The 27,475-nt window shown below is 49.2% G+C and overlaps 1 protein-coding gene across 2 annotated transcripts in view; it reads right to left on the reverse strand.

Annotated features, from left to right (window-relative positions):
- Positions 1-27,475, reverse strand: part of pard3ba (par-3 family cell polarity regulator beta a) — a 99,363-nt gene that overhangs the window by 44,754 nt on the left and 27,134 nt on the right. Inside the window, exons 5-17 of one of the 2 annotated variants that reach the window (XM_079185499.1) lie at positions 27,152-27,234; positions 24,508-24,594; positions 24,159-24,284; positions 23,584-24,047; positions 22,024-22,163; positions 21,736-21,864; positions 15,313-15,498; positions 12,787-12,948; positions 11,961-12,047; positions 7,108-7,240; positions 6,248-6,395; positions 5,492-5,589; positions 3,033-3,077 (exon numbers count right to left, since the gene is read on the reverse strand). In XM_079185499.1, the coding sequence (XP_079041625.1) occupies positions 3,033-3,077; positions 5,492-5,589; positions 6,248-6,395; positions 7,108-7,240; positions 11,961-12,047; positions 12,787-12,948; positions 15,313-15,498; positions 21,736-21,864; positions 22,024-22,163; positions 23,584-24,047; positions 24,159-24,284; positions 24,508-24,594; positions 27,152-27,234 (1,888 nt within the window). The remainder of the gene's footprint in view (positions 1-3,032; positions 3,078-5,491; positions 5,590-6,247; positions 6,396-7,107; positions 7,241-11,960; positions 12,048-12,786; positions 12,949-15,312; positions 15,499-21,735; positions 21,865-22,023; positions 22,164-23,583; positions 24,048-24,158; positions 24,285-24,507; positions 24,595-27,151; positions 27,235-27,475) is intronic. The other variant, XM_079185500.1, reaches the window with a different exon arrangement.

Genomic DNA, 27,475 nt, shown 5'->3' on the forward strand with positions numbered 1-27,475 from the left:
CGATTAAAGACCCGTCCGATGAGCGAGCGTTCCTCCATCACTATCTGAATGCACTCAGCTATATCAGGGGGCAGATGATGAAGCTGGACGGAGGCGCTGCTCTGGCAGTAATTGGGTTTAGCTGTTTGGATGCATGAGGGGAACGGGGGACATATGGGCCCGTATGTATTCGGCCTCCGACGAGACGAATGGCTTTAATAACCGGAGGGGACTTAAAAGGCCATTTCATAACTACTGCCTGCCTCTGCTGGATCGCGGCAGCTCAGGGGGTTGGCAGAGTACGGATGAGGGAGGGGGGCGGCATGTGCCGTGGATAAATGTGCGCACATACCTGCATCGACTGCTACGCCTCCAACACGCTCTGCATGTTGGGCGCGTCGAGGGCTTTGTGGGTGAAATCAAACCGGAGGATAATCAGATAGGATCCAAAAAGCACGTGGAGCCGAACAAACCCAAATGATGCTCCTCCAGTTAATGAGCAGCGGCCCGTGTCGCTTTTTCACAAATCACACCTGGTCGCCCTTTCCGAGGCCGAACATGTTGACTGCGTGAAAAGAGCAGAATTGGCCGGGATTCCCTGAATCGGGTGGTGACTTTTAGCTTAAATCGACAAACAAAGAGTGCGAAAACAAAGCAGAGGCTTCAGCGCTGGCAAGAAGCCGGCTGGACTAATGGCCGGCACTGGTGTGTGTGTGTGCGCGCGTGTGTGTGTGTGTGTGCTGGATGAACTCCCGGGGTGATGTAAGGAGGCAGCCTGCTGCCAGGGGAGTATTTTGACTCCGGGGGAGAAATATATGAGGGGATGAGCGTGATATCTGTCCATTACTCTTCCTCACACACATGAAACATCCAGAGCGCTGCTGGTTCTGACTTGGTGGAGGGAGCTCAAGAGACTGGAGCACGTTCCACGTAATCGCATGAGGCTGGAACAGATACAGCCGCAGAGGATGGATGGGATGGGAGAGAGAGAGAGAGAGAGAGAGAGAGGCGAGCCACTGAATAGAAAAGGATCAGCCTGTTGAGAGAAAAGAGAATGAGAGTGAGCATGAAGAGAAGAATCGGATGTAGGAGAGACGGAGGGAGAGAAAAGAAGAAAGGGAGACGACGGTTTGGGATTGAGAGGATGCTAAAAATGGGGATGAGCCCGGCGACAAAGAGGAAGAGAATAATCCAGAGAGAAGCGACTGGGAAAGAACGAGATTGGTGGCAAAGATGAGAGGGGAAATAGGAAGAAAAAAGAAAGAGAGCGTGAGAGAGAGAGAGAGAGAGAGAGAGAGAGAGAGAGAGAGAGAAAGTGACAGAGAGAAGGATGGAGCGAGAGCAGTGAAGCGCTCCTCACAGCGGCTCTAGCCAGAGAGAAAAAGGGTTTTAGCCAGATTAAAGAAGCCAGGCAGGCCTCTTAAGACCATCCGCCTAATGAAATATGTCAAAGCCCATAAAGAAACACTGAGGCCATTTAGGATGGGGGGGGGGGGGGGGGGTAGCGCAGGAAGCTAGGCGAATACACTGCGTCAGCAAAAATGAAAAACGCGCAAAAGCCCGTCAATACACATTAGCTAAGACGTCAAGGGGGGGGGGGAGAAGAAGGAATGCTGCAGCAGAGAAATGGATCACTTTATATACCATGAGGGTTCTGGGTGCTGATCAGAAATGCCAGGAAAATCATATCATAAGGGGGAGCAGGAGGAGGAGGAGGAGGAGGAGGAGGAGGAGGAGGAGGAGGAGGAAGCCACTTGTGTGAATGCTGAGTGTGGGGGATTTGAGGTCACCGGGGGTGCTCGGGCCATTTGTATTCCACCGGCAACAGGCTTAGTTGTCTTGTTGCAGGTGGATTTAAGAGATCGGTGTACGTGTGTGTGTGTGTGTGTGTGTGTGACACACAGAGGCAGAGAGGGAGCCAACACCAGGACTGAAATGCTGGTCCAGACTCCTTAATTCCATAAGCCTTTTCGCCACATTAAAAATACAGTGGGCCTCTCTGAGCGAGATGCGATGAAGCTACGCCGCCGATCTACACGATTAAAATCGTGCGCGCAACACTCTGAATTATCTTCATGCAGAAGCCCGGAGCGACCACACCGAGTTGGCCGCTGAGAAGTAAATGCCGGAGCGTCTGACTCAGTGGAACCGGTCGAGCACAGGCCGGAATAACTTCGCAAACCAATGGTTTTCCTTTGGTGCTTGGTTACATTGCTGCGATTCCTGTATCTGTTGAAGTGGCGCCTTTTCTTCATTAAGCGCCACAATCTGTGGGCGATGTTTGGCACCTGGCGCACCAGAGGGACGTGGAGGACGAACAGTGTTCTGGCTGCAGCGCTGATGGATTCTAAAACTTATTTTGAAGCCCTAATTACAGATCGCTGTGAGCGCGAGGGACGCCTGATTGCCCCCTCTCTCCCTCTCTCTCACAGTGAATCCATTAATAAATTCATTTCATCAAATGTGATATTTGATATCATTAGATTGCTAATTCTGCAGCCTGTTTCATGATGTCTGACGGGCAGGAAATGGCAACATGTTACGGTTGGGGCGTTCCTGCTTGCATTTCTCTGGGTATTTACATGCGAGAAGGGCAATTCCAAATGCTGCTCCTTCCAGCATGAAGTGCTTCAATCCTTGGGAGTGAATTACATATGGTGTGTACCACTACTCAGTAAAAGCAAACAGTAAAACTGCCTTTATATTCTCCCACTAACCAGACTTTTCTCACATAAAACAAGGCGGAACCGAGGCAGCAGCCATCGCGGTGCTATACGGCTGCTGTCAGCTGGGTGAGGATTGAGCACCGCGCGCCTGCTGACCTGGACGGCTATAAAGCAGCGAGAGCTCCGACACTAAGTGCTTCACAACTCAGCTTTGTCAGCCGGGTGGGGCGGAGGGAGGGAGCGAGGGAGTGAACTATAAAGAAATGTTCGAGGAGAAGACGGAGAAAATGAGAATCTTCCCGCAGAAGGTCAATTTCATATATTTCTTAACTGTTGCATTGTGGGAGGGGGAGGGAAACGAGGCAGACTGGCGGCTCAAACACTTACCATTCCTCTGCCCGACCAGGGATCCCACGTTGCTCTCATCAGCCACTATAACGACCCCAAAAAAATAAGACAAAACCACACAGTTAGTATATTATCACTCGCAACACACGCTGGAATACGGAGCAGCTTTGTGCTGCTTTGTGATTGGTTATAGCTGCATCTACTGGTGCTGGCACATGCTGTAAACGACTCTGAAGTATCACGGGACAGAGGAGGACGAGCGAGGGACGAGACGGGGACTGAGAGAGGAAATGAAAAAGAAGCAGGGATATAAGAAAAGCTGGTGATATTGCGCTTGTGGGAGAAAATGAGAACGGATAGAGGTGAGACAATGAGCCACCACCACCACACAGCCAATCGAACTAAACGGGGCTGTGGTCGGCCGCCACAGGCCGCGCACCGTTGGATACAATAATAGGTTTTCATTACGCCGCTACGGATTTCTCTTAAATAATCCTTTTCATTTGTTATGAGGTCAGTTTTCCCTGGCGGACGGATGGGTGAGGGCGAGAGAAAATGAGAGGAAGGGAGAATATGGAAGGGAGAAAGATGACGGGTGATAGGGCGCGTCAGGAGAAAGCTGAAATCAAAAGAAGAAGAAAAAAAATCTGCAGAGAAACATCTGTAGCAGCCGAGGACAAAGACTCAGAAATGCCTTTCTTGTGCACATAAAAATAAAAAGTTTGAGGGGGAAAAACTATTCCAGGCGACATGACCCTGGCGGATAATGAAACGCTTCCTTTTCCTGCGGAGGAGAGATAGAAGTCTGCATGGCCAGCAGCCAAATCTGTCTCCTCGTTCCACAGCGGAGGGCTAAAAATGTCTCTCAGCGTTTTATATGCGTGTTCATAATGTAAGTGTATTCGTAAAAAAAAAGAAAAAAACCCGGAGGCATGGCACTTCTGCATATTGTTGAGAAAAGTGGAAAATGTGGAAGTGAGGTGAGAAAGTGAGAGACGGGAAGAGAAGAAAAAACTAACACAGAAAAAAGCGAAGGAAAAGAAAGCCTCAAGTCATCCTGTCATGAATAAGTTACCTATTAGTGTTTGATTTGTGCGACTCATAACGGGGTTACTCTCCTTTGTGGTGCTTTCAGGTGCAGCCATAGTGTCAGTGGCTCCGCTATTCAGCAGGATTTCCGCGTGTGAGCTCTGAGTCAACAGACTGTTTGCCAAGGCGTGAAGGGTCAATAACAGAAGATCACCTCTCTTCATGTCAAGTGGCGTTTAATAAAAGCTAACCTGCCTCGCGGCGCGCTGAAAAGCTTCGGTTAACGTGTGGCCGTGAACTCCCGACGTGTGGGGAAGCTCTCCAGCGAGGGGAAAAAGAAAAAGCTACAGAGAAGCATTTGGCTGTTTGAATACAAAAACGTGTGGAGAGGGTCGGCGTCTGAGGTCTTGTGTGTGTTCGGGAGCTCCTGCAATCTTTACACATGTACACACACACACACACACACACACACACACACACACAGGAGCTCTACTAACTACCTTGTTTCAGCTCTGAGCACTTTGGAGAGGGGAAGGGATGAATAGAACCAGAGAGATAACACGGGGAAAAAAAAGAAAAACAGATTGAAATGGAGGAAGGCCAGAGATGGAGATAGGAGCCAGATAGCGGTGGGCTTTGGAGTGGGTCCTCGGTGGGATGGAGCAGAGACGAGTGTGTGTTTCGGGAGTGCGCGGCGGCGCGTGCGGACCACCCTTTGTCCGTAATGAAAGCCAATCAGCTTGGGTGGCAGAGGCGTGTGCTGCAGGAAGAAAGCCAATCCACCGAACCTAATGAACCGCGATTGGAAATCAGAGCGAGGCAGAGGAGGGAAGAGAGATAGATGGAAGAGAGCGGGAGCAATGAACCCGGCGGCTTTACCGTTGAGAAAGAAAGCGCTGAAGGGAGAATGAAGAGATAAACAACGGTGGAGGGAATGCTGGGAAGAAAAGAAAAAAAAAAGGACCTCATCCCAGTAGTCAGGGATGACGGGAAGAATTGAAGAAAAGCATCAAGAAGTAGAAGAAAGATGAGAAGATCGGTGAGACAAAGAGAAAAACAGGAGAGGAGGGACAGGGGTCGGCCCGGGTTAATACGAGGAAATAAGCCCCTTTCGTTTTCCCCCTTCCACACACACACACACACACACACACACACACAGACACAGCAAGCCGTGAGATTGGAAACCTTTCGTTGACGCATACACCGGGCGGCTTGTTTATCCAGTTCGTTGGAAAGCCCCCTGGGTTTATGAGTTCGGGAGGTCAGCTCCCCTCAGGCCGGGGGATAATAGGAGAGGGCTACATATCACAACAGAGAGACGCGGCGATAAGATGGCATGCGATAGCTGTTTGTGGCGGTGTGTAGTCTGGCTGCATGATTAGACACGTATGTTCGCCTGGTTTGTGATGGCTGAGACTACAATGAAGCAGTGTGTGTGTGTGTGTGTGTGTGTGTGTGTGTACACGCACTCAGGTCCATGCTCTTGGACGCTCTGTTGCGAGGCACGTTGTCCTTGTCGTCAGCATAGAAAGTCGCCGCCGCCGCGCGGGGCTGCTTCTGGAACTCGCTGCAAAAAAACAACAGCAACAAAAATGACCAATCAATCAATCGATCGATCGATATTTACAATTAAAAAAACAACAACTCTTTTCGTGACTTGATGGCGGCATCACCCGAGCAACAAATCATTCAATTTCCTCCACTCCAGATGGCATGACTCAGTAGAACAATAGCATGTGCTGTCTCTATTAAACTTACAGGGAAACAAGCTTATTGATGCCAGACTCTGACCACATGAGATATTGTACACACACACACACACACAGATTTTCAAACATACTATTCAGAAGACTATTGGCAGAATCTTACTTTTCTGTGTGTGTGTGTGTGTGTGTGTGTGTGTGTGTGTGTGTGTGTGTGTGTGCGCGCAGCAGGATACTTATCGCAGCTCTTTCTAAGCCTTCGAACTTCTACAGAATTCACTCGATTATGCTACCGCCATAATTTCCTATTCATAATGCAAATAGGCTATTGCAATTAGACTGTACGGTCTAAATAATGCATATGAGCCTTGTAATATTCAGTGTAATGGCTCTTCTTTATCTCATAACACAGCGCCCCATATTAAGAGTGCCATTAGAATATAATAACTCTGGCCCTGTGTGGAGTGTAATAGAGCGCTGATGGTGCAGTGTAGTGGAGATTGTGTGTGTGTGTGTGTGTACCTGTGGCGTGGGAGGGTTAGCGGTAAGTCTCTATTCATTTCCTCCACAGCGTCGGGGGAGGGCGGCGGGTGGAAGCCTTTCTCAAACTCCTCATCGACGTTGCCGTACTGACCGTGGCTGCCGTTGGCGGTCGCAGCGGGATACAGAGCTGAGGAGACAATCAAATAAATGAGTATTTAAAAAAAACACAGATTTTGATGATTAGGGTGGAGTAAAAGTCCAGAAAAGATAGATTTTTACACATTTCATTTCTACAAAAAGGGATATTCAAATACAGAGCGTTTATGTACAAAATGACTGTAACTGTGCTGTCGGATGGAGAGCTGACAGTCTCCAGCTCCCCGCATCCCAGGGGGTGAGGGAGCGGGAGATAAGGAATTTAAAACACTTTGTTCGTCTCTTTTTCTTTTTTCTTTTTTTTTTTAACACGACAGCACGCATGCTGCACAACACCCTCTATGCAAATCTGGCCCACTTAGAAGCCGTTTCATCAGCGTAATGATTCCAAGGTCAGATCTTTTTTGCACATGAAAAGCCAGCGTCGCGTTCGTCAAAAGGAAGCGCGGTTAACGACTCCCCCTTTCTCCCGCTATAAATATGCAGGGGAGAGAGGGGAGAGAGATGGAAAGACCGCGCTGGTGAGAGATGAGACAACCCTGTAATGCACTGCTATAAGATGCTTAGGGTGGCTTGGCTGGGTGTCATGCTGTGCAGCTACGGCAAACACACTTATATAAAGCACACACACACACACACACACACACACAGGCTGACAAACACACTGTGTGCACACACACACACACTCTCCAGGCCTAATGTTGACTACCAGACAGTTCACACGGACAGATACGCATGCTCACCGTTCCCGGAGTTGCCGTACGCGTAGTCTTTGGTCGTCCCCGGGGTGGGACTTGCGCCGTTGGTGGTGGGCTCCCTGTTTGGGGGTCTGGAGGGTCCTGAGGGCCCCTGGTATGCATTGTGGCCCCATGGCTCCTGTCAACAAAAGAGGGAGATGAAGAGAGACGATGACAACGCGTATTAAAAAGGGGCTCACATGCTAAAATATGTGCCAAAGTTGCTGTTCATGAAAGATTGATGATGTTGCCCCACACATCAGAAGATTAAAGCCGTTTCTTTTATTCCCCAGCAGGATTGGACTCGCGTCCTTTTATTCCTTGAGTTTTTGGCAGATGAGCCAATGGTGTTCACTGCTGGCATGAACATGAGTAAATATATTTTGGCACACTAGCACAAAATAGCAGCAAAATAGAAGCTGTCAAAAAGGTAGAATTAAAAATAAATCTTTGTTTATCCAACCCTACCCCTACCCCTAGTGTTCTCTGGTACATCATGAGTTTGTTTTCCTCAGTGCCCGGTTGCGTAAAGTACATAAAGTTTCAAACTTCTAAATATTACCCTCTTGGGTCGTCTCCTTGCCTAAATGTCACAGATTTAATAGAAGTAACCTTAACTCATTCGAGTAACAAAGATCTGCTATCACACGGTCCAGACCTGACTCCTCTTGGAGGAAAACCAAGTCTGGGAAGGGTTAGGGGAGAAAGCAGCTTTTGTTCCATTTTCACATATTCAACAATATCGTTTAATCTACGGTTCTGTATCAGCCCCGAGCAAAGATTTCCATTATTTATCCTGGATCTACTCCGCATTCATATTACAGGTAGATAATAATAATAATCCTGACTTCTCTTGGGGATAGAGCAACCGCAGTTTAGTCCGACGTGAGAAAAAAGGAGGATTTTACAACAACGTTGTCGCAGTGGCATCTTGTAACCGATCAATTATCATCCGGCTCAGATGGCGATGTGGGAGCAGAGCTTTCAGGAAACATGAGCCGATTTAGAACAACCCTCTGAGGGTTTTCAATAGACGCGCGGCGTGGGTGACGAACAGAATATCACAAAGTCGTCAAGATGATCGTAATTGAGAGGGAAATCTGTCATCCATTTGGACAGGAAAAGGGTCTCGTCGCTTGATGGCAACAAGATGTTTAGCAGGAAAAAAAAAAAAAAAGGCTCACGAGTAAGAAACTGTGCATACGGCACCGTGCCCGAGCGTTATTTTGTTAGGATTGGCGACAGGAAGTGAATTCTATGTCCGACCAAAGCAGCAGAATGTAACCGTGTCAACACAGCCGTCAACATCTGGCAAGACGGGTTTCTTTACTTTGGATATTCGACACAGAAGCTGAATGTGAATGTGAATTAGAAGAGTAACATGATTACAAGAAAGCATAAATATACACATACACATATATATATATATATATATTTTATGTATTGCCTTTGGCAGTGCTTTTGAAAAAACAGACTTAATGCTGTGAAAAAAAAAAAAAAAAAAAGGTGGTTCTCTTCATGTGCGCAACAGGGAACGCAGTAATTAAGACAATCCTGAGCGCACTGACAGGCATATATCGAACAGCCCAGCACTACAAAGGACCCCCCACCCCGAAGATGGAGATAGGGACTTCTAGTGCTGCCGCTGGAGGATGAAAGAAGCCTTTTTCTGGTCAAAGAGACGGGAGCTGCAGTACAGCTGTCACGCACAAACCTATACATTTATTTAAGGGGAACCAGAAGTATTCCTTAGAATAATGAAAAGGTGTTCCAATATCTTTGTCAGACCAAAGCATCGGGTGGGATGTACGCACGGTGTCACGGAGTCCCTGGAGCATCATTAGCACCCCGCCGTACATGTTAATGTGTCACCGCGCGGTAGCTGTCGATCACTTTGAGCTCGTACGTGCGAGTCGAGTGGATCTGCGCACAAAAAGGTCTGACAGCCCTTCTGCACGAGCCAGAGGCACTTATAGCACATCATAGCCATCCATATATCAATTCATCCATCCATATATCTATTCATCCATCCGTCTGTCTGTCCGTCCGTCTCCACAGTCTGACGACTCGCCTGGGGCTTTTGAAGCAGACAGGCAGTCAGATATCTTAATCCCACAACAATAGGTAAACAGGGGGGGGGGGGCATACAATAGGCTTCTGAGAGGCTTAGCCCTACCTCACCCAACTGTGTCACCCACCCCACTCACACATCACCGGGCTCGGGATGGACGGCGAAACAGGGAACGAACAAACTCTCTTTTGTTTTGTCTGTGATATTAATATCTATATCTAACAGTTAAATTATAGGTTTGGGCTGAGCGCTTGGATTGGGTTGCATTAGTCGTGTCAGTGACAAACCGTCCAGCGTGACAATGAGCGAGAAAGACTGAAAGAGCCACAGCCGTTATCATCTCGTCTGTGAAAATATTTTCAAGCCGAAGATAAAATGTGACCCGTGTGGCAGAGAGTTAAAAAAAAAAAAAAAGAAAAGCGTCTTGTCTGTGAGAAGAAAATCAAATCTATCGTTAAAAAAAAAGAAAAAGGAATCTTTCTTTCAAGATCTTGATCTGGGGCCGGCTGCTCGTAGTCTTTAGTGGTGGCTAATGATGGACAGATGTTAAGCTTTTCTTCCAATAGGAACACAGAAACACACACCAAGCAGTATTGAAACGGAATATTAATCAGACGGCAGGGCGTGCATGGGAGCAGCAATTATGCCGTTTCCTACGTTGAGCTCAACGCTAACATTAGCATGCTAACTGGATCTCTCAACTGTTTTAAAAAAAGGTCATTTTAATGGGATTTCAGATCGTATCAGCCAGACAGCGATGATGCTGAGGGGCTCAGGGAGCTCTGCTTCAGGCCTGGCTGGTTTGTGATGAGACTATGCAGATCCACGATGAACTTTGAACTTGCATTCATCTGCAGGCTTGGATCACTAAAACACACACGCACACACACACACATACACACGGTGCAGACGAGATGGAAACGTCACAACGGGGCAGGTCAATGGCGGTCAACCCACTAACCCTCCAGTTACCGCTCCCTCTCTTGCACACGTTATCGCCGAGCATCTGCTTTAACTGCCGTGAAAAAAAAAAACGTCTTCATAGGCGTCTGAAGCGATCAGTCGCGGCTCGACGGGGAGCTCAATAGACAGACTTAAGTAAGAAAACACCGTCTGTCACGCTTGATGTCTTCATCAGTCCGTCCGTTTGTGCTGCTTGAACGCAACTTCTCGTGCGACTTTGTGATTGGTTCTCACGTCGCTCGCACCGTTTCCCACCGGGGATTCAACTTTTTTTTAGTAAACAGCACTTCAACACACAAAAGAGAAAGAGGTAAAAATAAGCAAAGGTTAACAGTCTGATTTTTAACACTGTTACCACACCTGAAATGGAGTGTGTTCGCAGCTCCATGCTCTCGTGTCACTTTTCATTAGGTATTCCTGGAACATGTTCATTAGACATACTGTGAACGTGTGACTGTCCATTTACAACTGTGGTGTGTTTAAGTTAATAGAATGCATAGCTGGTTCCCGCGTGGAGTGAGTAACAAAGGAAAAAAGAAAAAGGCAGAAAAGAAAAGAGATTGAGGCCAAAACAAAGGGAACAGAGACCCAAAATGTCATTTAATAAACAGGGAGAAGTGAAAACAAACAGGCATGCAGGAGAGTTCAGATCAGCTTTATTCAACAGAGGAGAAACAGGCAGATGAGACAGAAAAGCAGGAGCACATTCCCTTAAAACAATATGGAAATTAAAGAGGAAAAGTTAAAATAAAACACTATACAAACAGAGAAAACAGGAAGGAGCAGATTAGGCCTCAACAGTCTGCAGACAAGCAAGAGGGTTGAAGAGAAACTATGAAAAAATTACAACTAATTCTAGTGAATTAAGGCCGATGTGACGGAGAGGAGGCTGCGCACAGTGAAGGATTTAGTACTGCGTTGAGTTTATGGGTAATATTATAAAAAAAGAGAGAGCTGAAAGTTCATACAGTGACAGTTAGTGGTGTTGGCAAAGAGGAAAAGCTCTCAACCAGATTAATGTGCGTCCACGCCATCAATCACTAGAAAACGTACTGTATTTACACATTAAGGAGTTGGTTGCAAAAAGGGAGAAAGTGACATTTTCAGAGTGTCAGAGTCCACCAGACAGCTGGAGGTGTTGGTGTCTGGTGAGAGCTCGGTTGTGTGCGTAGTTATGGGCGTGTGCGTCGAGGTATCGGTCTGCGGACGCGCGTGTTTTTCGGTTGGGGCTGCGGGTGTGCACCCTGCTGTGTGTGGGTGGTGGCTCACCGTACATCTGCCCGGCCATCGCCCTGATGTTCTCGGTGTACGTGTTGCCGCGACCGTCCGGCGTGCGACTGCGTGCGTGCCCGGACCTGCGGCCCTGGGCGTCGGCGTACGCGTCGGCGTACGCGTGGGCGCGCGCGATATCGGGCGCGTCTGCGAGCGTCCGGCCGCGCGCGTATCCGCGATCGTACCTTTCGCTGTTTAAGTTTCCCTCTGCGTGTCTGTCGAAGCTGCTCAGTGTCTGACTGTGAGAGACGAACCCGAACTCGTACCTCGAAGCTGGTCTGTGCGCGTATTTTTGCGCGTACCCCCCTTCATCATCGCTGTACTCGATGTCCCTTTGTGCGAGGCCGAACGTGTAACCGCTCGGCCTCTCCCTCTGATTACAACCGTCGGTGTATCTGGTGTGCGTCTCCCCCGGCCTCTGCGCGCAACGCTGCCGGTGGCTGTGAGGCAGCGGCTCCGACGCTCGCCTCCTCAGCGCCGGGATGAGCGAGGAGGAGCGGCGAGGCGGAGGCGGCTCCTCCTGGTGATGGCGGCGGGCGTCACTCGCTCGTACCTGATTGCTGGAGGCCGCGTAGTTGTTGGGTTGATGGGTGGCCGACCCGTTTGTCGCCGCGTTCGGTGCTGGGTTGCCACTGCCCATCTGTAGAAAATAAAAAAAAGAATTTGGAGCAAACTGGCGGGTGTTCAGCGAATAACTGGGCTGCGGTCTCTTTCATGTTTGCAGACACGCATGTGCATGTAGGTCAGCTGCTCCCAGTACGTAGAGCAGAGCGTCTTCACTCTGAGCCTCACAGGATCATAACAGGGGAGAGGTCTCATCCTCATGTCATTCATCCTGCCGTCAAAACTCTGGTCGTGCGCTTATGAATAATCTCTGAACGCATCAGGCAGTGCAGAGGATTTCATAATGCATAAGCGTCCCTAAATGATTCACGTAACCAAATTCATCCAAACTCCGGGAGTCTGAACAGCCTAACGTGTTGCCCCACATCCAGCAAACCCTCAAGAGGAACCAACTGACAGGAAGTAAATGACAGCAGGTTTTAAGGGAATGTAAAGGTTTTAAATGTATTTTTTTTTAAAACATTTAACAAAAGTATGACACTGTGCTTCACTTTAAATATTAAAGTTCTAGGTATTATGATAATATGAACCACTTATACTTCTATTCTCTCAACTGACTCACTGATGTTAACCTCTCTGCCTTCTGCAAGACTTTCTAAAATCACGCTCGAGCACTTTCATGTCAGTCTCTTCTATTAATGTTGTTTTTCAAAATAGCGAGAGACCCGATTTCCACCCGGCTTGGCTGAAAATCATCTAACGAAAAAGCAAAACGCGTTGTAAAACACGCTAAAACAAAGTAACATCTGTTGTACCTGTCTGGGCGTCCGGAGCACCACGAGCTGGATGGTTCCCCTGGCGTTCCCCTCGTGCGACATGGAGCGCCTCAGCGTCTCCATGGCGGCGTGGTTGGAGCGTCCCAGCAGCGACTCGCCGTTCACCGCGATCATCTGGTCATTGACGCTCAACCGGCCGTCCTGTTGGGACACAGAGAGCTCATCAGCGTTTTTAATTCTGCTGACCTGACTGGCATGCAGTTGATGTTGTGAGGTTCTTTCAAAATAAAGGCTGAATTTAATTTTTATCTAAACTAGTCGCGGAGGAAATGCAGCAATATCAGGCATTGGGTGCATTTTGAGGAACTTCTTATTTGTTCATGTCACTTATGCTAATGACTCTATGCTAATGAATAAAAATCATGTTAAAATGCTGGGGTGTGGGGGGGGTAAAAGGAGTATAGTGCGCTAATCTTACATAAAATAAGACACAAGGCCGGTCACCAATAAAGTTTTCAGAGAGGAGAAGAGAAATGTGTGCGAGAGAGAGAGGGAGAGAGGGGGAGAGAGAGAGGGAAGAAGGGGGAAGGCAAGAAAATTGTAGAGTTAGCAATCTACTGAGAGCGGGAGAGCTGTGATAAATACATAGAGCAGCTAATGGAATAGCCTCCGTGGGCACTAAATCACTTCTAAGTGTTTTAAATAGCAGCCTCTCATAGAGAGGCAACACAGAATAGTGCCCTGGAGGGAGAGGGGGAGGGAGGGAGGGAGGGAGGAAGGGGGGGATCAAATGAGGAAAGCAATGCAGAGGGCAATATCTAAAAAAAAAAAAAAAAGAAAGAAAAGAAAGAACAATAAAGATGAGGACACTTGGAGACACACTAAAGACTCTCTTTAAGTGTGTGCGTGGAGTCATGATTGGTCCATGATGGTCAGCACTGCCCTTTGACCCCCATCTCATTAACAAGGCACCATCGGGGCTGACCTCGATGCAGACTGGGATGGCCCCACACACACACATACACGCACACACACACACACACACACACACATCGAATCCAAGGGGTGTCATCAAGAATTGATGTTCGTGCCAAAACCAGCGGGTGTCTGTGATATTCCCTATTAATATCTTCACTCGTCCAAGTTAGCAGCTGCATGTCATTTTGATTTGTTTTCTTTAGCATCATCTTTGATACGCTCGTATGACAGGATCAGGGGTGAAGTCAAAGAAGATTATTTTTTTTGGGGGGGGTTGTAATTGAGGCCCCGGGCCCCCGACGGCAGCCAGAACTATTTAATGGAAATAGGTTAGATCTCTCCTCATCTCCTCCCTGTTGTGTCCCGCTGTGTGACAGTGTGTGTTTGGACTCGGGGGACGCCCGGGTTCCCTCCTCTGTACCGGCCCCTTAGCTGCTTTTCATTAGCATGCGTCGACATCCAGGAGGAGACGCACAGACGCCCTCGTGTATTGTGTTCCCGCTGAGTGTCTCCACTCTTCAATTTTCTTTTTTCCCCCTCTCATATTCCGCCTCTTTTCCGTCTCTCTATTGTTCGATACCGCTCATTGCCTCCCTTTTAGATCCCCCCCACCCGTCCCTTTTCTCTCGCTCGTTCACCCGCTGTCTTCCTTTCAATGGGTTTCTCTCTCTCTCTCTCTCTCTCTCTCTCTCTCTCTCTCTCTCTCTCTCTCTCTCTCTCTCTCTCTCTCTCTCTCTCTCTCTCTCTCTCTCTCTCTCTCTCTCTCTCTCTCTCTCTCTCTCTCTCTCTCTCTCTCTCTCTCTCTCTCTCTCTCTGCTGTCCGTCTCTCTCTTCCTGCACGTCGTTCTTCCTCTTATGTGGTATCTCGTCCCAGAAACCTGTTTCGCAGCCAGCCGGGAGATCTTGCCGGGCCGTTCTGTCGGAGCGTTATCCGCGGTGGCAGCTGTCGGAAAAAGCTACTTCTGAAGGCACTTCGGGGAGCCGTGGTCTGGCCGCACTGATCCCAGACCAGCCGTTTATCTACAACGTCGCACTCGTCGACGTGTGCTACAGATCTGGGAGCAGCGACGAGGAGTTGTGATATGTGGAGGGGGGACGAGAGGGGGGGACGGGCAGATATTGAGGCCAAGTGGATGAATCTTCAAAGTGCTGAAACGGGATGTTTCTTATCCTGTCGCACTCCAAACTTGAAGTGAGTGCTGAGTGATAAAGATAAGGCGGCTGCAGCGCTGACGTGACCACTTGTGGGGTCAATGAGGGTCAAAGGTGGAGGGTGGCGGTGGGGGGTCGCTCTGGCCTCGGAGAAAGACAGGAAATGAGATGGAAGGGGCGAGAAGCGCAAAAAAAAAGGAAGATGAGGTGAGCGGAAACGACATCACAAAGAAGGGGAAATAGCTTCAGTTCTTGGTGATTTCACAAAGAACCCCTGATTAGTATTGTGAATAAAGAAAACTCTCAAAATGCTCCTGCAATGCTTCTCATTTCTCGGGTTTGATGTATTTTTAAGGAGCTCTTTAAAGCACCAAAAGGGCTCTTTTATGGTGAGAACTGGTGATACTGTGAAAGTATCAAACTGCTCCCCTCTACCTTGTGAGCGGCCCCTCCGTGGATGATGGACTTGATGAAGATGCCCAGGTCCTCCCCGGTCTCTCTGGACTTGTTGCCCTTCAGGCTGACTCCCAGGCCGGCCGACCCCGATTCGTTGAGGGGGATCTCGTACATCAGATGCTCCCTGCCGTCCTCCGACACCAGACTGCCGTCATCCTCCCCTTTCTGAGAGACACGGAAAAATAAGACTTAAGACTTTCTACCCAAACTTCAGATATCTCCAGACAGGAAACGCCTGTTCGTACACACACCTAAGAGCTACTTTACATAATAAGGGCGGCGTATGATCTCTGAGGATTGAGGTAAGAGCACCAAATCTAATGACTGATAATGCATGCTCCTACACCACGCTGATTATTAAAGAAAAAAAAGGGAGGGAGAAGGAAAGAGAAGAGAAGGATTAACGAGTGAGATGGAAGAAGAAGGCTGCGGGGAGGAACAGGAAGAGGAAGAGAGGAGCAGGTGTTGCGCACTGGAAAGAGAGATGAAGGTGTAGCGAGGAAAAGAAGAAAGCTACTGTAGAGAGGTCATTCCATTTGGAGATGAAAGGCGCAGGCGGAGAGCGAGCCATTTCTAAAGGAAACATAATAACCTTTTCATACCTCCTCCTGGAGCACAGTGGGGGAGGAAGGGGGAGGAAAGGAGCAAGAGGAGGGAGGGGGGGGGGGGGCAAGGATGGAGGCGCAGAGGAGCATTTAAAAGTAATAACCCATCCCTGAGGTATACCCGCTTCCTCACGCTTTACATTTCATCCTAATCTCTCAATCTTACTGTACGTCTCTCCCTTCTGCGCCCCGGCTCTCAATTTCTCCCCCTCTCTCTCTCTCTCTCTCTCGACATCTTTCACCCGCTGCCATTTAATGCGAGGAGAACGACCGCGGCGGAGGCGACAGGATATAAGATGGGAAGGGGAGAGAGAGAGAGAGAGAGAGAGAGAGAGAGAGAGAGAGAGAGAGAGAGAGAGAGAGAGACAAAATGCAACAAGAGAGAGAAAAAGGAAAATGTCTGCCAGGTTCAGTCACCCGGGGAAAAGAGGGCCCGCGGAGGGGGAGTCGCCTCGACAACACTTTCATCCAAAAAGCCCTATTTTTTATTTAAAGAGGACGGGTGGAAGGTTACGGTGTTTGTCTTTTTCTCCTCTCGGTGAGACTGAAAGTTGCTGAGAGGTTCGTTCAGGTCAGGAAGTTCAATAAAAAACGCTCATAAAAAGCCCTGTCAAAGTGGATTTGGGAGGAATATGCAGATACGTTAACGCCGGTCCTTCCGGTTGTCACGGCTTTAAAGATCTGAGTGCTCTCGCCGGGATTGCAGGAGCCTTACATCAGGCTCCTCAGAAACCTGTGCTCACGCTTCCTCTGTCGCGGAAGAAGGAGGTGGCGGTCGAATATTTACGAGATTACTTTTCTAAACGGCTCCTGATGGGGGAAGATGTTTTTTTTTTTCCCCCCCCAAAGGGTTCGTCAAATATGTCCTCCACTGTGGTTTTTCGCTCTCAACCTCTAATCCTACGACTGTCGGCGCCGCTCGGCTTTCGTCTAGGTGCTTAATTAAAAGGCAGATGCAAAGCGACAAAAAACACTCACAACCTTTGCGAAAACCTTTAAAATGATTTGTGGTTCGCAGCGGGCTCTCTTGAGGACAGTGAGAAGTCAATAAAGCTTCCGCTTTTGAGAAGCGCACATCATTTAAATTGAAATAATTCTGTAAACTATAGATTAATAAACATATACAACATCTATGAGGCCCCCTACTGACCCTAATACATCTACTCCTTCCCTGAAGTCCTTTCTATTGGCCCCATCATGTCTCCTTCTTCACTGAGGAGGCCATTGACAGTGTTTCACATGATTCAGTTAGCTCTGCTGCTAATCGCCTCCTATTCAGATCCTTGATATGACGATGACAAACTGCGAAAAGACGAGTCCTTCAAGTGTCCCGGGATCTATTTTCTGTTTCAGTGCAACGCAAGGCTCTCAAGTCAGGGCTTATGTTTAATCAACAAGGCGATTCAGAGCGCTGTTACTCACAACCGGAGGAATTACAAAGACGATCCGCTACTTCCTGCGTGAGAGACACTTGAGAGGACTCAGGTGGCAACCTGGGAGGTTTTTTTAAATACCTCTGTGATCGAGCTGCAGCAGCACACGAGGCGAAGGAGGGGGGGGGATAAAATAGCTTTTATCGCTATTATTATGTTTTCTTTCTTTCCTATTTACCTTGGTTGTATGTCACAACGCCTCACATATGCCTCACATCTTGGAAAATAAAGTTCTATACCATTTTAAAAAAAAGAAGAAGTGAAGCCGCATCAACTGAAAGTGTGTATTTATTGTATCCGATTGTGATCTATTTACCCAACCAAGTGGATCTCAGTGGTGGTCCAAAAGCACTCCCACCCTCTCTAGTATCCCCTCTAATGCCCTTCCCTTGGGGGCAGATTGTGTCTCCAGGGTGGCTGAGACCCCTTGGCTCCGCTCTGCGACCCCCCCCCCCCCCCCCCCATCGCTATTAGCCCTCAGCCATGGCTCTTTAAGCTTTTAGCCAGGAGGGAGACCACCCTCTTCAACACCCAAATGAAGAGACAAAAGGGAGCTTTTTTTTCTTACCCCAGGGTGTGTGTGTGTGTGGGAGGGGTGGGGGGGGGGTGATACACCGCGATTACACAGAGAGCCTTTTGTCGCTGAGGATTTTTAAATGGGGGGTTTTCAAAGCGGTGGGATTAGCGGTGAGAGCGACATTCAATTAAGATGAGATCTCCCCGAGCTCGGCGGCGACGACGGAGCTGCCAATTAATCGCCTTAATGTCTGCCTCTTCGCCGCTTTACACCTTTACCTCACAATGGAGAGAAAGGGAAAGTTAAATGACTGATTGAGGGATAATTCTGGTGCGTTTTCTTTTAGGGGAGGGGGGGTAGTGAAAAGGAAAGACTCTAAAACAGACAGAAAGAGAGAGAGAGAGAGGTGGCGAGGGATCAACGAGAGGGGACAAGCTGCCTGACGACCCCCCCTCCTTCCTGTGAGCTGGCCTAGGCTTGCCGGCAACAGAGGGGTCAACCATGTGCAGAGCGACCCCTTCCATCCTGTCCTCGACGTTATTCTGCAGAGGACACACACTTTCACTCACACACACACACACGACCACGACAAACTCCCTGATGTCATGAAACAAAACGAGGCCCTGCGACGCCGGAGAGGCAGAAAACGCTGACAGGAGCGAAACTGTGATTAGAAGTTAACGCTCTTTAATTACCGGGAGGGTGCGTGAGAGCACGAGGGAGGGGGGACACACACACACACACACACACACACACACACACACACACCGTCCTCCTATTTGTATCCTAATGAAGAGCCAAATTCACTAATATTCCTTTGACTGAAGGAGACATCAATACCCGCCCTGTTGAAACGAATCAATCAGCGGTTCAGCCGGTTCCTCTAAAAAGGTCCACTTTGCTCGTACAAGGCGGATAAAAAAGATGATATGAATGCTGGAGCGGAGAGCAGGAAGGTGCAGCCTTTTAACCAAGACGACCCCCCCCCGGTTCAAACTGCTGTGTCAGCAAATGTCTGCTCTGCTGGCGCGCCATTTGGCATGCATTTATTCCTTACCCCTCCAGTCTATTTATTTATTGGAATAATGAATTGCAACGACTTTGGTGATCCACCGACTATTCACAATCATCTTCAGGTCGCCAGAAACTAATGACTTTCCCTCCAGCCTCGGCTGTACTTTGTGTTTAGTGCTAATTAGCAAATGCTAACGCGCTAAACGCTGACCATGTTGGCGTCGTAATTGTGAGCATGTCGCCTCACAGACTTCCTTTGTTCGGTTGGTTTTTCCCTTCAAGCCTTTAAGCGACTGATCTCATAATAACCTTTGGACCGGTTCTTTCAATTAAAAACACGAATGAACCGCGGGACTGAGCACGACCCGTCCGTCTCAACGGTCAACACGTTGCGCGTCGATAGGACTAAATGGAGACAGGAGAGATGGCTAATGAGGAAAACATGGGGCAGATTCCCCCTCTGCAAACTGCCATGATTAGAGGAAAGACTGGCATGTTTCTGAGAGTAAAAGTTGCCCGCAGAGGTTTCTTGTTGGAGTAACAACACTGGGAGAGAGCAGAGCGCACACTCTTTCTTTATAGTGCAAATGTGTCTGACTTTTACAAATAGTCGACAGTGAAAGCAGACGTCCTTGGACTTTTTTTATTTATCAGTTTCAGGTTGAGTCAGACGTTGGGTTTCACTTTTTTTTGGGGGGGGGGGATACAAAATCATTAAAAATAAATCAGGTTTATCCAGCTAATACAGAGCTGTTAAACGTGTTTACGAGTTTTTCAGGTTGCAGACAGTAACGAGGTGTAAACATGCATGTTGTACTAATTAAACTAGATGAGCATTTGCAGAGAAGCTGGACAGATGAGACACAGGAGAGGCTGTTTCGGGATTAGACCCACGGAGCAGAAGCGGTGGGGGGGGGGGGGGGGGGGGGGGGGGGGGGGTCTTTGCTACCGCACTGCAGAGCACATCCCAACAGGTAAATAAGCCCTGCTTACTGATCATATCATTACAATGTGTCATAAAAGCCCCCAGATATACTTCTTTTTAATTAAAATAAGCCAAACAAACGCTTTCAGCTGTGGAGAACGTTCCAAAATGAAACCATGATATATGCAATAAGCTGGTATTGAAGTTTCAGCCAATTAATCTCAGCAGCTCCTTAAAAGTACAACCGCGATAATGAACTGCTGATTTGCATCTGATTATCTTTGTTTTGTTTTTTTTTATAAATAGGACCGGAATAAATGTGGACGCTTATAAAAAAAGAAAAAAAAGGCGGCTTCTACGAGATATCGCTCGAAAACATTCTAAATATTCATGAGCACCCACACTAAGTCAGACGCGCACGCGGAAACGCAGACGGACGCCTACGCACAAGCGGGTTTTTGTACCACAGGCGAAGCAGATGGCGCCCCGTCCGCCGAACGCGCCGCCATCGTTTTGTGAGGGCCGCTCCTTGCTGGAGCTCCACACGCGGCGCATTCCCGCTACAACTTACAGTCGAGCAATTAAAACCTGCAAGGGAGGAAACAAACCCAGTAAGGTGTCGATTTTGGAAAGGTGGGGATGTGTTGTTGTTTTTTTTTTGGGGGGGGGGGGGGGGGGGGGGGGGGGGGGGTGTTGCAGTTGCATAGCTTTCGCCTTTTGTTTGCACGTGCTCATTTGGCTACTTTCATTGCTGAACTTCTTCTCCCCTGCGTAGTTTCTGCAGCTGTGTATTTATGTAATGCGTCGCTTTTTGAGGGTCTGCACAGAAGCTCTGGAGGGCCTGTGTGTAGTGTGTGTGTGTGTGTAAATATACATATGTGTGTGTGTGTGTGTGTGCTTAGGGGACATCAAACCGTCTTTGAGGTGGAGGACTGTGCTGGAGATAAGGGCCAGATCTCACGGGGCACCGACAGCTTCAACAGCCTCGACAGAGACAGGAGTGAAGGCTCTCTCTCATTGCCGTCCCCCCCCCCCCCCCCTCTCTTTAAGTCTCTAATGCCCAAATACAAGCAAGTGTTAGATGAAGACTGTAGAGGCTCATCAAAGTGCACTTGTTATGCCAAGACTGCTGGGCCATTAATGAGGGCAAACTATTTTTGGAAGCAGTAACTTGGCTGTTTAAAGATCGTGTGATGTGTTCGCCTGTGTGTGTGTGTGTGTGTGTGTGTGTGTGAGAGAGTTTTTTTTATCAAGGTGTTTAGGAGTTTGTGTGCACGAGCGTGTGAGCAGCCTCGCTCGGTGTGAATATGCATCAGTCACTACAAAGCCCTTTCTCAGAGCTCTTTGAAGCAGCGGAGGGGGAATAATCAGAATAACCGCCGAGGACAGAGGATAGAGGATAGAGGCACGCGGGGCAAGAAAAAAACGTTATTTACTGTGAGTGGGTGACTTTCAGGGGGGCGGGGGGGCAGCTGGCTGCGTGTGCGTATGTTAAAAAGTGTGTGTTTATCCAGTGAGGCGCGGTCAACGCGACCTCTGACCCCCATCAGCCGCTGCAGGTAAACGGTCACTCAACACCCGCGGACTATGCCAGCGCATGTTTCCTGCAGGGGGGTGGGGGGAGGGCGTCGTGGCTTGTGTGTGTGACTTCCTGTGGCATCGCTGTGTCAACAACAGGGACAGGAAGGCCGGAGTGTGCTGTGCGTGTGTTTACGGGCAAAAAAGTAAAGGAAAAAAAAAGGTTAGCTCCTTTGGGAGAGGAAAAAGGAAAAAAAAGATGAAGAGGAGGAGACGGAAAAAGAGCGCAGAAGCGAAGACCACCACGGAAGACAAACGATCAGCAGAAATGACCAAAGAAGAAGAGAGGAGACACTGTGTGAGGACGCTGTGTTGTTTGAACTCTCTTACCAGCTCCCGCGGCAGGAAGACGTCCTCCTGCCGTGCCACCACCATATACACACTCTCTCCCTGCCGGGTGCTGCGCAGCATGCCCACCAGCTCCTCCTGGCTACGGCCCGCCATGTCCACTCCGTTCACCTGCGCGCACACACACACACAACGAGAAAACAAACACACGGTATGTTAAAGTGCGGTTACTCGGTTTAAACGGCGATGTTCCTGTTGCTGCTGACAGACTGTTGGTTTGGTCCTCGGCGGGAGGCCAACGGGCCAACGGGCTCCGAGGTCAAAGCTCACCTCCAGGATGCGGTCACCCGGCTGCAGGCGGCCATCTTTAACTGCTGCGCCGCGCGGCAGGATATTCTTCACCAGGATCGGCCCCGGCCCGTGGACCGTGGAGTCCCGGGTTACCACGGTGAAGCCCAGACCCTCGCCGCCTGCGGGGGGGAGACAAAGCAGCCTGCGTCACGGTTGTACATTAGAGACATCAATCCCTCCTTCGGGCCAGACTTCAATTTATACATTTTATTACTTTGAATTTAATTTTCCTTCACGTCCCCCTGCTCTGTTACTTTCCCCTCTCTCCTCTCCTCTCCTGCTGAACCCGGTCTGCGGCTTAAGCATCTTCCTCCACATTAACTACTGTTTAAGTGGCTGTTTTCCTCTGGGGGTGGGGGGGGGCTGTTGCCCGGCTCAGCCTCCAAGCCACCGGGAGAAGGTTTCTCTCCTCGACGGATTAGACAGTCTCTGCCTTTAATTTCACGTGTGAGCAGGCCGAACGGTAGCTGATGATGGGAGGTAGAGGGAGACGGTGGGGGAGGAGAGAGAGGAGGAGAGAGGAGAGAAGAGAGATAGAGAAAAAAGAACCTGGGAGATATTATTCCCTTCTCCAGCTTCCCTCCCTGGGGATGCGACGTGATTCCCACAAAGATTTTCCTCGTGGGTGTGAGCCTGCGTTTATCTGTGTGTATACATTTACAAGTTTGTGTGTATTTCTGAGGCCACACACACACACACACACACACACACACACACACACACACACACACACGAGCCATCAACCCACAGCCCCTCCACCCTCTCTCCCTTTTTCACGGCCTCACAAGCCCCAAGCCATGAGTGAAATGTGCCACGCTCAGTATGTGTGTGTGTGTGTGTGTGTGCGCAGGCAGAGCAAAGCCGGCGTGGCATACTAAAGTCGGTGAGCGATGCTATCTGGGCTCCAAGCTAAGCCTCTGCCTGCCCTACATTAGCGCACCTAAACCTCACCGCCTGTCAATCACGGAGAGAAAGAGCCTGTTGCCAAGGGAGAGGGTGTTAGAAACCCCATAATATCCTCTGCTCTGATCTTGCATCAGGTGAAAGGGATGGAGGGAGACAGGGGGAGGGAGGAGGGGGGATTCTAACAAAAGAAGGATGGAGGGGAAAGGTGAAGAAAATGGGAGGGATGAAAAGGTGCGGGGGAGAGAAAGAAGCTAACAATAAAACAGCGGTGAATAGATCTTTGAGCCGGAGAGTGTGGAGCCCAATTTCTTCCGTCCTTTCATCTGGATCTCTTCTCGCCTTTCTCCGGGCACCTGTAGCAAGTGTGTGCGCGCGGCCCAATTACAGCGATCCTTTTCAATGGCCCGCAACACGACAGGTTGCTAGAACAGAGCCCATTCACGGTCCCACAAACCTATTCCAGTGCTATCGACACGTTCTACGTGGGATGATAGATAAGGCAGCAAGGGACGCCGGACTGAGCCGGTCTGGGTTCAAACCAAAAAGTTAAACATTCGAACGGTATGTAAGGAAATGGAAGCTTTATGTGGGACTGTTTCTTTATCCTGAAGTCAAGCTTTTCTGCACATTTACCTTTCTTCAGGTCAATTTTCATCTTCTTGCCGCCTGTTTTGATGGCAAGGTTGGTCAGGCCAGGAACAGGGCTCCTACCGGCCAGGGGGCTTTGGGTCCTGGGTGTCGGGGAGGAGCTCGCCCCGCTGGCCGGAGGCGCGGGAGAGACTCTCTCCAGCGAGCTGTGCCCAGACTGGAGCTCCGGCGACGGTGTGCTCGCCGCGAACGTCTCCGGCGTCTTGGCCCGACCGTCGGGTCGCCTCACCTCGAGTTTGCTGTTGGCCTCTTGTCTGTGTTCCAGTTCGGTTTTGGCACGGGGCGCCATCGGACTCCTCGCCTTCGCGGCGGCCTCTTTGCCGTCGGCGGTGAAGAGCTGGCCGATCAGGCTCTTCTCGTAGCGCGGCTTGTTGGCCGGGGGGAGGACCTCCAGGCGCACGGTGGAGGAGGAGGAGGAGGTCATGGCCTGGCGGAACACTTCCTGTGACCTACGGATGGAAAAGGAAAACATAAATGGGGAACGCAGAGACACCTGCACTCTTTTGTGAGAGGAGATGTGGAAAGACAGAGAATTTGATTGGTTGAGCTGCCGATCTTACTGCGCGAAGGTCTTGTCCTGGAGGAGCGTGTCGTTGATTTGCACGATGCACTCGTCCTGCTGGAAGATATTCTCCCTCGCCGAGCGGCTTTTTGCCTCGATGCCTTTAATGTTCAAACCCAGGGTCCTTGACACACACACACACACACACACACACACACACACACGGTGAATATGAATTCATGGAGGTAAACACACATGATTACATGCCAACGTTTGTGCATTTCTACGAGTCAACATTGCCATCTGCCTTTCCTTATGAATGTCTGATTGATTACAAGTGGATGTGTTGTATGAAGAGAGTGTGTATTTGCATCCGTGCGTGTGTGTGTGTGTGTGTGTGTGCTTACCGTCCACTGAGAGAGGAGCAGTACGGGATCACGTGGATACCCAGGGGACCCCAGTCAGCTGGAAACTCCACCACTTTCGTCAGGGTGCTGTCAACCAAACACACACGCGTAATTCGCCGTCAAGTAAACACACACAGGGACATCTTGAAAGACATATTGAAGGTTAGGATGTACATGCATGCGATCATGACAACACTGACACACACACACACTCCGAGCCGGTCTATGTGCAAGCTCTTCAAAATAAATGAGTATTTTCCTCCGGGCTACACAGATAGGGATACAAATGAGCTTACAGGTAGTCCTGCCAAACATCAGAGGAACATGAGTGGGTGGGTGCTCGGGACGCAGGTGGCTACTTCAGCCTTTATCTACCCGCGCTCTCAAGCGCCCGATCAGGTCGGCGGACAAAAGAAAAGACAGCGGGAGATAAAAGAGAAAGACGGATGGAGGAGCATGACAGAGATGAAACAGAATGAGCGTCTCTAATAATCCCGGCGGAGCCCTGAACCGGGGCTTTTAACGGCAGATAAACAAGGCTTTTGATAGCGGACGGATGAGAGAGGGGACCTGCATGATGGGAGCATGAAGGAAGATCATAGGAGACGGAGAGGGGGGGGATATTATACTTTGTTTTGAAGTTAGAGAAATCATGTTCGCGGGTCGCATTTGCTGTTTTTGCCACCAAAGAAATTCATCTCAAATGTGCCGCGGAGGCCGAGAAGAACAGGCAAAGTTCCCCCACATGGCTCTAAAAAAGAAGTGATGAAGTGTAAAAAACAAAAAGACAGCAAGTGTGAGAAGAAAAGGCGGTAAAGTTCAAGGTTTGTGTGCTTCTTAGGCGTACACAAGCCCAAGGACTCGCCGGGATCATTATAAAACACAGTCCTCAGTCACTGTCACCCCCGCTCTCGTTAACCTCTGCCACGGTCGCACACGTGCTGTACACACACACACACACACACACACACACACACATCCCAATTTGCATTCTTATTGCTGCATCTACTGCGTGCTCACAAACACCATCAGTCACATTCCTCCAAATTGAATTCACAGATACACACACACACACGCATTCGATTTACATCTATTAGGAGAACGCGGTTACATCTGAATTACACATGTGCACAAGCCAGGAATTTGCACACACACAAACACACACACACATTGTTGTGATGGTAAACAATCAAAGCAGGACAGCTTGGACACGCGCAGGTACAAAGCCGGTCCTGAGCGACGTATATATGTATTCGCACACTTAACTTGGCCTCAGCTCATTTACATTCATATAAAAACAAACAAGCTCATCAGAGGCAGCCGTAGCTTGTTAGCGCCGCGCTCTAATATGCAGAATAGCTCCGCTCAACCATTTTAGCATCCCGCTGACAGAAACACAAACACAGTCGTTCCGCTGGGGAGAGGGAGAGAGAGGGAGGGAGAGAGGGAGACAGTGAGACGGATGAAAAGAGCAACGAGGAGTGAGACAGATGGAGCTCCCACTCCTGGTTGACTTCCTCCACATCGACGGAGGCCGGGGCCAACTTAGCAAACTCGCAGGGACCCGGGGACTCGCTGAAAGTGTGGCCCTCGCTCGCTCACCGCGGCTCCTTCAGCCGCCAACCATCTGTTTAGCACGACAAACCCCTCGGTGGAAGCCGCGCCTCCGCCGCGTCCCGCCGCTGCACCGTAAGAATGCAGAAGAATCGCCATCTGTCACAGTGGACGAGTCTGTTCCCTGAGACTCGGGAGTTCTTTTATTTAAGAAAAAACAATCTTCTCATCGGGAAATCCCCCGGCGAAATGATTTTCTACTTCTGTCACGGGCTCGCTGGTTCGAGAGACGAGGAGTGAGAGGGAGAAATGAAGATAAAACTCCGCATCATGTCAGAGGTGCCCAAAAACTAAAGGCGGAGGTTGGTGAGATGTTAACCGACGTACAGTGTGCACAAATCCAATCATGCCACTAACCTCACCTCATATGGATCAAAGGTCAACACCCTGGATGTCAATTCAATTACAGCAGTATCATAAAGTATAATTAAGAGGGCCAGATATGACTGCAATAGGGAACTTCAAGAGAGGGATGTTTGTCATGCAAATGTCGCCTTTGGGTGGATCCCCGGGACATTACACGCAAGGACGGGTAACAACCAAACATTACATCTCAATTATGCTCACAATGAATGGGATCAGTCACATGTAGACGGACCAATCACGCGGGAGCCTCACTCAAAGAGTGGGCGGGACCGCTGGCGTCCCGGTGGGGCTGACAGGAGTTTTGATTAACCAAAGGAAACAGCAACATATTAGATCAACAGTGAAAATCATGAGGTGCAGCCCTGCTCCTTAACACATTAATGTCCGTATAATGCCTCCAATAAAAACTGAATTTTTGGGGTTGTATTTACATCTTTTTTTCCATCACACACACACACACACACACACACACACACACACACACACACACACACACAGAGTGTCTAATCCAGTCACAATGTCAGGCTGTCAAACAAAGACTAGAGCATTAATCCCAGTCTCCAACACTACGGCGTACCCGGCTACAGTGTGATCTGTAAACACACACACACACACACACAAATAAACACACACACACACACACACACACACACACACTTCTTACCTATAGTTCGCTTTGCCCATCTTGGTGGGGGGGTCGTCCGTGTGCAGTCGGTCCAGAGCTCCTTTCAGCACATTGTTGATTTCCTGTTAAAAAAAACACAAAAACCATTCAGTCAACATGATAACAGCTACAGTGACAAATTAAGAGTGTCTACAATTACACACACACACACACAGTAAACAAACAGTAGCCGGTCTGCGGATACGAGGAGGCCCGTCTCCAATTAGCAAAGCAATCTCACGCCGCCATCAATCACCTTTGCAGACGACGAAGAGAGAGCGACCGACCGGACGGCGAGCTCCCGACCACGCGCCGCTGTCCTTC

This window comes from Pholis gunnellus, assembly GCF_910591455.1.
Source record: "Pholis gunnellus genome assembly, chromosome: 24".
Taxonomy (NCBI): Eukaryota; Metazoa; Chordata; class Actinopteri; order Perciformes; family Pholidae; genus Pholis; species Pholis gunnellus.